The 9,365-nt window shown below is 45.3% G+C and overlaps 1 protein-coding gene across 1 annotated transcript; it reads right to left on the reverse strand.

Annotated features, from left to right (window-relative positions):
* Positions 1 to 4,074: 4,074 nt before the first annotated feature.
* LOC115314473 lies at positions 4,075 to 8,459 on the reverse strand. The gene is made up of 5 exons (XM_029973671.4): positions 8,316 to 8,459; positions 7,536 to 7,597; positions 5,895 to 5,981; positions 5,111 to 5,137; positions 4,075 to 4,245 (listed from the first exon to the last, which is right to left on the reverse strand). The coding sequence occupies exons 1-5, from the start codon at positions 8,383 to 8,385 to the stop codon at positions 4,192 to 4,194; spliced, it is 300 nt and encodes a 99-aa protein (XP_029829531.2). The 5' UTR covers positions 8,386 to 8,459; the 3' UTR covers positions 4,075 to 4,191.
* Between the last annotated feature and the right edge of the window lie 906 nt (positions 8,460 to 9,365).

Genomic DNA, 9,365 nt, shown 5'->3' on the forward strand with positions numbered 1-9,365 from the left:
GTAAGCCGAGAAGCGTTTCCGCTCCGCAAGCAGCAGGTTAGTGGCTTTCGTTGCTCACCATGCTGTGTTTTTCAAATCCTTTGTGGCGTGTACGTCAAGTAAGAGTGTATTCCAAATGGACGTTTCCACGACGCCGCTGACACCGCGCTTACGGTGGCCGCGGTCCTTGACGTTGCCACTTTCGAACTAGGCCTGTCTTGGCTTTAACCAACTTCTCGGCCTTGCAAGAGTACCGTTAAGACTTTCGGGTGAGTTTGCGTGCGTACGCAATACCCAAAAACCGGTTTGTATTTGGCGCGCGCGCAGTGGCGTCGACGCTATTAGGGGCGAAGCTCCTTAGGGGCTAGCCATGTCCACATGTCCGTCCGCCGTCGGGCGCAGGTGCTCCTGCTCGTGAGCTCACGTGCTCACGTGCACGTGAGAACGTGCTCCCGTGCTTGTGAAGGGCAAAAAAAAAAACGCATCTCCACGTGGCGAATGATGTTGATTGGGGCGAAGCTCTGGTGGTGCTGTCTGCGTAGACGGTGAGCCACAGCTTGCCGAGCCTTTCGTTCGTTTTCATCCATGTCAGAAAGAGAATGTGTGGTATGGAACGTGGTTATATAGGCATTTGAGCATTTGACCGCAGCGTGACATGGATGAAAACGAACGAAAGGCTCGGCATGCTGCGGCTCAGCGTCTACGCAGACAAGCACCACCAGAGTTTCGCCCCAATCGACATCATTCACCACGTGAAGATGCGGTTGTTTTAATTCTTTGGGGAATGCTAGGCTCTTGCGCACGCTCTTCTAAAAATCCCAGATATACGATGTAGGTATGCGGAATGGGGGGCGCGTCCTCACCAGTCAGACATCGAACAATGAAGGAGGCTGTCTGCTCATTTGCATTAACAGACTGAGACCAGTGAAAAATAATTGCTAAAGACATCTGTGAAAAGAGCTGCCTCAGTCGCCCACTTTATGGCGCGCGATAACTATTCTTTATAATGTCGCAACACAGCGCCTCCTTCGATCGGGCGACTGCGAGGTTGTAAACAGAACTCCCCTTGCTAAAAAAAGCAGGTGGATTTTTAATATGTAGTTTGGTGTTCCTTTTTCTCAAAAAACCACCGAGGGCGGCGAGGTTGTGCTGAAGACAAAATATGAAAGTCGTTTACAAATTGCTGTAATGCGAAATTAGAGTGCAGCTCTTGAGGACGAGGAGGGGAGGGAACGGAGGGAAGGGTATGTCCTTCCTCCTTTCCTCCTTCCCTTTCCTCTTCCTGCCCCCTCCTCCCCTCCTCCTCCTCCTCCTTCCTACCCCCCTCCTCCTGCGTACCCTCCCATCCTCCCACAGTTCGCCGCTAAATTAAGCGTAAAAATTGACGCCACATGCCCACAAGACCAATGCAGTTTCCCCGGTAAATTTAGCGGGAAAAATGACGTCACATGACTTGGTGTCACGTCACCTATGAACAAATTTAGTTTCTCCCATCGATTTAGCGGGAAAATTGACGTCACGTGGCCTCAACAGCTATTCAATTCCCCGCTAGGTCCCGTGACGTGAAGTTTCCCGCTAAATTTAGTGCGGTTACGCCGAAGGCGACGCCGACGCCTACAAGCACGGAAACGGGCACCTCGAGCTGCACTCTAAAAATGCACCAAACAGTTCGAGTGCACTTACGCTTCCGCGTAACACAGTGTAAGCAGCTTGGCGCTTACGTAAATCGCCGTCACGGTGGCGTCGTTGTCGTTTCTGCACCGCCTCCTGAGCACGATACTGAAGACTTTCATGCCATTTTCGCTTCGGCTTTTGACTCTGCTCCAGTGCCTTGTTCGTACTTCGTCTACGACGAGTCTCTTTAGCGTGCCTTGACTGAAATCCGCGCTGTTCGGATCCGCTACGGACTTTCCGAGGTCTAGTCGGATGCAAGTCGGTCTGCTTGGATGGTCGTGCGTAGGCACCGGCACAGCGGGGTGTCGACTACAGCCACCGTGACTACAGCCAACAACCTCCTGTTAAAAGCGCGTGACAAGACAGTGCCACCGGGGTGCGAATATTGAAAGAGCTGCTTTGCGAGAACATCGTCAGCCGAAGGACAGCCAGCATTGCGCCAGCTGTTTCTAATCAATGTACGTTTATCTGGACATCGCGCTACAAAAGCGCCCCAAGCCACAGTCACCGCTCACTTCTATTATACTAAAGACGGGAATTAAAAACACAGACCGCATCTACGCGCTAAAGAAAACAAGAGAATTTTTTTCATTTTACTCAGTTCTGTTCCGTTCATGGCTTCGTTTGCAATTAATTATAATGCAACGCCTGAAACTGTGGATAAAAAAAAAAGATTTTAAATGATTAAAAAAATACTTCAGGGAACGCCTTAAACGCAACTCATCAACCTGAAAGTTTTCTGTTTGTTTTTTTGCATTTTTCTGCTTTACAGTCTCATGTGTTACATGACGATTCATCATCACCCTAGCCCGCCTAAACACCCACTCTTTTTTTGTTTTCTTTTTTTAAGCGGTTGATTGTAGAGGAAATAACTGATGTCGGTCTAAAGGCCGCCGCCGGTTCGAAACCTGCTCGACGGACGGAGCTTTCCGTTTTCTCCTACTAAAGTCAGCGGTGGCGGCTGGGAGCGCTCGTGTGACTGATGACGTCACCGGAAATTTTTGCAAACGACGACCGTGCAATTTCCCGGGGAGTTTCCCACTAACGGAGGTTGCTGTAAAATTGAAATGGAGCTTGCATCTGGAAGTGAGTCCCCGTACGTAAATGTTAGCCACTATGTTTGTTTTGTTGGTTACGCTTGTGGCTTTAAATCTGAGCTCCGCCTTTATTTCAACGGTCAGTCGACGCCAGAAAAGTCACTATTACGATTAATATTTTACTGAGTCCAGATACACCACGTTAACACTTTCGAAGTCAACATTATAAACCTATAGTTGTTGATGTTGCTGTAATGTGTATTCGCTCAGTCTCGCGTGAGTTAAAATGTGGCGAAGCCAGTGTGCCAATAGCCCTCAGACACTTCCCGTTTCCGACTAGGCGGCGGGTTTCGCAGTATTCGCGAGATTTATTCTATGCGCTATTTTCGGAAAGTGGTCGCTTATGCCACTCTTACACAAATGATGCTCAAAATTTTAGAAACTATACCGGACCGGAAGTGTGCCAGGGCTACCAAATAGACGGCGCCACTGAGTTTATTGCCAAACAAAAAAGGGGGTGAATATATATTCCTGGATAACTTAACGTGGAATGTCCTTGGTATGGGTATAAAAATTCTACTGATGACCAATAAAGACATTTTCTACGCAACACCACTCTTAATGGTCTTAATTGAAGACATTTACCAGGTTGATAACCAAAACAACGAAACACTAATGTTTTCCCCACTTGTGATAGAGCAACAAGTAAACAGGAAGCAGTTAACAAGCACGCAACAAGTAGCCGGGAACTATCCGTTCTAAAGGAGGAAACCCCACGGGAGAAGTAGTCACGCCAAAACCTCGTCGACTCTGAAACTGGTCACGGTTCGCCGCAGTTATGACGCGTTGCGAGACACCTGGTGGAACCAATTCACTGTCCCGGTGCTCGAATACTTTTCGTAGTGCACATTTTCATAAATTCCGGCGAGAGGAGTAAAATTAATCTTGACAAGTAAGTAAGCCGAGGGCTAAACTTACATTGAAATGCATTTAGATCGCGCGTGCTTACATTCTTACAAGTGCACCTAGCTTTCGATGCACTATAAATCAGAGCACAGCCAAGCTTTATGGCCCATCAAGCAGCGCAAGAAGTACAGCGTCATGGCGTTTGTCGTTTATTTTTGCGTGTACTCTTGGGCCGAGGAATTTTCCCGCTAAACTTAGCGGGCCACGACGCACACGAAGCAGATGAGGTAATGAGTAATGGGTGATCAAAAAAATTTTTTTATTTAAGAATACCTCAGAAAAAAAATGGCAGACATTCCCAAACCCAGAGGAAGGAATAGTGAAACAACTCCTGTCTGTAATAGCTCTTTTTTTTAATTATTTTATTGTGTTCCACTAGATTTTAAGATGTCGCAGTTAATAAAAAGAAGCACAAGCGTTTTGTGTGTCCACTTCAGACGTTTATTAACAAATTCTAAATCCAATCATAATAAAAAAAATATCAAACTGGAGTGGACGGGGAATCAAACACTGTCAGCCGTCGTGAGCACTTCATCTAGGCAGAGGCGCACTCTCCGTAAGCAGTCTTCAAAGCTGCAAGTTCTTCCGTCTAGAAAAACAAAAACAAAAAAATCTGCGTTAACAAAGAAAAGCAGATCAAACGTTCACTAGAGCTGTCAACTATACTCCATCTTATTGCTGAATGCAGAAAAGTCGTAACAGCCTGGACATATATTGGCAGGACATCTTAGCAACGCACTAACCTCGATGTGAAGAGCTGCCTCTTCATGTTGTTATCAGACAAGTTAGATTTAGGATCGATATTTATTTGACTGTTTTGTTTCTAATCCCTACTCCTTGTATTAAATTCTACGAGAATCTATTTGGAATACATATAAAGGTGAACACGTGGCGCTCAAAAACGTTCTAGGGCACTCGGCTTAATAGACGGCACTTTCCTACATAGAACTGCGAGCAACTTCTGGCTTGCTTATCTCAAACATGAAAGGCTAAGAAAAAAAATTATGAGGCTGTAACGCGAACGGGTTTTACAAATAACATGTGAGCGATATGTGAGTGTACGGCTCAAAGTCGCGTGATAGATAAGAAGTACAGGAAGTAGAAAATACAGTATCGCTAGTGTGACGTAAAATAAAGGTAGCATGCCTATTTTACTTATCAGTATTTAATATAAAGCAATTTATCAAAACAAAATACTTCTTTCTCAAGGTACGGGTATCCTAAGAGACAGCTTGGCTGGTCTATTGCATACTACGTAATTATGAAGCGCCCACACACATCGAGATCAGTGAGGTCAAGGAAAAATAGAAAATCGAAAATGTACTTTACATCTCAAAATATAATTACATCAGCGTCCCCCACTTTCTATGAATATCCGTGAGGATGACGGGCGAAAGGAAAATCTAAGCACCAAAGTTGACAAAAATAATAAAAATAAAAGGGACTGAACTTACACTCAGCTCCTTTTTGAATACTTCCACCTGTACAGAAAAATAAAACAAAAAATGTGATATTGACGTTTTTACACATCAGCTTCTATCCATAACCGCAATCTATAAGCATCAGGATTTAGTTATAAATTCACGAACTGGCCTCGTCGCAGTTTCTTCTGCGCACAAGTTTATACTGAATTATATTGTCTAAAATGTAAAAAGAGATGAATGTAAGACTGAAATAGGCATTTAAGGAGGCGAACTTGTGTCTACAAACTTAATGAGAAAGATACAACGCCTCTTGTGCCGGGGACGGAAGGGCGAATGTCCTGAAGCAGCCCGTTACCGCTCCTTCAATACACGCTGTCCACGATTGTTCTGAACTAGAACACACAATGAGAGTCGGGTATGAACTCGAACGCCTCAAAAGAGTACAAAAATATTCAAAAGAACGAACCGGTTGGGGCGGGTTCGAACCCCCTTCCTCCCGTGGCAGCCGCGTGCGTTTCCCCCTCCGCCACACACGCGGCAATACCAAAGTTTAAATCATACCAATGTTCCGATCTCACCGCTCGTTCATTGCACATACCTCACTATATCATAATGTTTTATAGGCAAGGATAAAATGTTTTTTATGATAAAACAAAATAAAATTAATATGTTAGGTCATCTAAAATGAAACCCTCTAAAAGGTTGTTGATATATTTATTAATCACAGTGCGATGTTTACATTAAACTTTCAGTTGAATTATCTTTTTAATGCCGTCATAGCTCCTGATGATTTCTTCTAACGGTCTCCACTTACATAGTCGGTGCCCTTATCACAGTGTTGGTTGACGAAGTCCGGAAGCGGCGATCCTTCGGTGTTTAAGGCGAGCAATTTGCCCTTCAGCTATAATTCGGGAAGAATCAAACGATCACACAAATAACATTAAATATTAATCAACGCAACATTTATAAGATTACAAACAAAACGTTCACAAGCATAACATAATCCCTCCATCACCGCTCATTACTTATTTGAATAGATTATCCCAAATATCAATTACGTTTTAATGCGTTCGGATAAAGTACAAAAGAAAGCGTACAGCGTAGGAACTACATCATTTTAAGGTGTATTTCGACGAGCGAGCAAATCACTGTTTATAGTTTGTGGGATTTCCCCTTTGGGGGTGTACCACTTATAAATGCAGAAGGTTCCTTGATTTCGGGTAATGACGTGTTTATTGACTCAAATGCCAACACGCTTCGCTCTTAGACAATGAAAAGTCTGGGCGCTGGCTCAATTGCCAGTATCACCCGGTCGGTTTCCCGCGCTGCCGCATTAAGGTCCGTTCACACTCTTGCAACCGAGTACGACCGAGAGAGACTAGACCGGTTTTTAAGCCTTTTGCGACCTCTTAGAACCGGATGCGCGGCAGCGGAGCTGGTCCTAAGAGATCGCAAGAGGCTTAAAAACCGGTCTGGTCTCTCTCGGTCGTACTCGGTCGCAAGAGTGTGAACGGACCTTTATGGTACGTTTACACTTGCGGATCCGCCAGCGGATCCGCCCAGCTTTTGCCGCTGGAGCGAAACGCTGGGCGGAAAACGCGGCGGCGAGCCGTTTAGGTCCGGGATCTATTTCTGCCGCCGAACGAGGCGTTTCGCTGACCGAAAGTGGCATTCTTGCGCAGCGCGACGCTGCCTACGTCATGAGTACGCGTTCTTCCGGGAGCAGCAACGCCCGGGAGAGACAGCCGAGATGGGAACTCTCGCGCCTTCTCGTCATTTTTGACTGGATGTTACGAGAACAGCTGCCGCAGCCGGCGCCACCGCCGCCGCTCGAAGGAAATAGATGGAAACGCAACCCGCTCGTCGCCGCCGCCGCCAGGAGCGGATGCGCTCCCGCGGCAGCGGATTTCTTCTCAGGTGTAAACGTACCATTAGGCAGATTCACGGGAAGTCGGAGGCCCACAAAGAAAAACCGAGCTCCGTAGAGCCAGGGCCTCCGCCGACGAGAGCCCCTGGCCCACCTTCGGGGCCAGCTTATGTAGCCTCGGAGAATGGACGCGCCCGGGGAGGCTACTAGCAGTCGCGTCCATTATAACTCTCAAGGGTGTGCCGAAGGCGCGTTCACCCAAAATGGGCAAGGGAGCCGGCCCCTTCGGGGAATTCGGCCTCGTGGTTCCTTGTATCCGGGAGGCCGACGCCATTGGCGACGACGACTCCCACGGCCTGCTTGAATAGGGAGCCCCATGGTTCCCACAAGTTTCATGGAAGCGCGCCTAAAATTTTATATACGACTGTGTAGCAGAAGTTTAGCATTAAGTCTATCGTCTAAAAACCGCCGAAATGCTTAAGATTAAAGCATACATTACTTTTTCAAGACCGTCATAAAGTTTAAAGTCATTCCCTTGTACCATTTGGCCCTTTGTACCTCAACCCTGAAACAAATCTTTCAGCTTACCTCGGGGGGCAACTTTTCACCCAAGCATTGAAGGGTAGTAATCCTCTTCTCAGCGTTCAGGGCTATTGAATAGAAATTAAGATTTTTTATTTACTTTTTTGTTATTTACAGTTGTGAATATTTTCCTACAACATGCTCTGCAATATTAACATACGGAATACGTATTTATGTGCTATCAGCGTTGAAAGCCTTGAAGCTTATAAAATACTCCTTGGGCGTCATTTCGCCCCCGTGAAAACAAGAAAATATATAAAAATTATACAGCAGAAACCAAAACAAAGTGAATATTCTGCCTGGAGTGTTCAATTCCTGAGCAATGGTCACACGCCGTTTTTTCTCGGGCACCCTGTATCAATAATATTGATTCCAAATAGCACGTTTAAGGCTATCTAGTTCCAGGTTGATATTTTATTAGTAAACTTTAAACTTTTTGTAGCTTCGAAATGCTTATGAGACAATCAGTGGCATTTTGTTTTCTCTTAATACTTTGTGATGCGCACACTGGACGTCACAGGCAGCTCCAACACAATAACGGCATTTTTTTTTTTTCGAGGTTCCTTGGCGCACAGTAAAGTAAAAAAAAAAAAAAAAAAATCTTTTATCGCGTGGGTTTAATCCCTTTTCACGACACAAATTAACGTATTTCCCCCTTCTTATTTGTCAACGCAAAACAAAAGAAACGCGCTACGGTCTGTTGTTGCCTCTCAGTCGCGTTCTGTACCTACATCGAAAAATATTTGTTTTTTTAACATCTATATATGCATATAATGCCTTACTCACCGCAAAAATCTCCGGCTTTCACAACCATCATGGCGCTAAGCACCAAGCTGCACATCAGAGCAATCTTCATCGTGGCTCAAAAGAAGCAAACTCAATTTCAGAGCTAAAGCAAGCCTGAGCCTTCACGTTATCAATTGCCATCGTCGAATCTCTTCCCGATTTATATAGGCGAAGGTTACCACGTGCTACAAATAACATAAAATTTTCTTGTGCAAGGAAACTTTAACAATAGAAAAAAGAAGCACTGTCTCCAAGTGCCGAACCTCTAGGTGGAAAGGAAGGAGGGCATTTTCATGCAATCATTCACTTAACATGACACAAGTTACGTCGATAAAGAAGGCGAGCCAGCTGGCTAGCCGCAATGAGAAAATAATATGATCCTCCGGCTGCCTAAGCACTCCAACATTTCGTCCAAATGTTCCGCATTTAAGTTTGAGGAAATAGGTTTTCACCCCTATTGACTAATAAAAAAAATAAAAAAAAACATACCGGATCACCCCTCAGCAACGCGGAAGAGAGATGAAAATTAGCCTCGGCCACGATTCCTAGAAGAGAATCGAAATGATGATGAAGATCATTTTGTGCTTGTTTTTAGTTTTCCAGTTTTACGTTTCGTTGGTAATGAAAGGACACGTGTCTATAGTCCGTGACAGTTAAAGGGCTCAAGGTGAGGGAAAGGAAAGCTGGGGCGGAGGAAGCATGCGGAATGCTGGGGCGAGGGGGATGTCTTTTCCTCTCCATTCCAGTAATTCATCTGCTTCCTCCTCCCCAGCCTTCCTTTTCTCGCCCAGCTCTTAAGCTGTCATTGAATATGGTAAGTTTGGTTTCCTTCTCGTCACGTGCTCAGGTAGTGCTTCAGTTGTGCGCATACACGTTAAAGGTGACCTTGAGGCGCTTTCTTCTCTGACTTTAACAGATCTCTCTTTCTAGGAACTCTTGATCATTCGTCCACAACCAATCCCCACTGTTTCCAGAGGGATATTTTATGCGTGCTAAAACTTTTTCACAATTTTTGTTTCTTTTTTTCCCACATGCTGATTTGAGTCAATC

Source organism: Ixodes scapularis, unplaced genomic scaffold (genome assembly GCF_016920785.2).
Source record: "Ixodes scapularis isolate PalLabHiFi unplaced genomic scaffold, ASM1692078v2 PGA_scaffold3__209_contigs__length_174095766, whole genome shotgun sequence".
NCBI classification, from domain to species: Eukaryota; Metazoa; Arthropoda; class Arachnida; order Ixodida; family Ixodidae; genus Ixodes; species Ixodes scapularis.

Bases quoted from the DNA above. Each gene is read 5' to 3' on its own strand.
- LOC115314473 (XM_029973671.4), bottom strand. From the start codon at position 8,385: ATGAAGATTGCTCTGATGTGCAGCTTGGTGCTTAGCGCCATGATGGTT. The intron at 5,982-7,535 runs GTAAGCTGAAAG...CCCGAATTATAG, and splicing joins GTGAAAAGTTGCCCCCCGAG to CTGAAGGGCAAATTGCTCGC. The intron at 5,138-5,894 runs GTAAGTGGAGAC...TTTTCTGTACAG, and splicing joins GTGATAAGGGCACCGACTAT to GTGGAAGTATTCAAAAAGGA.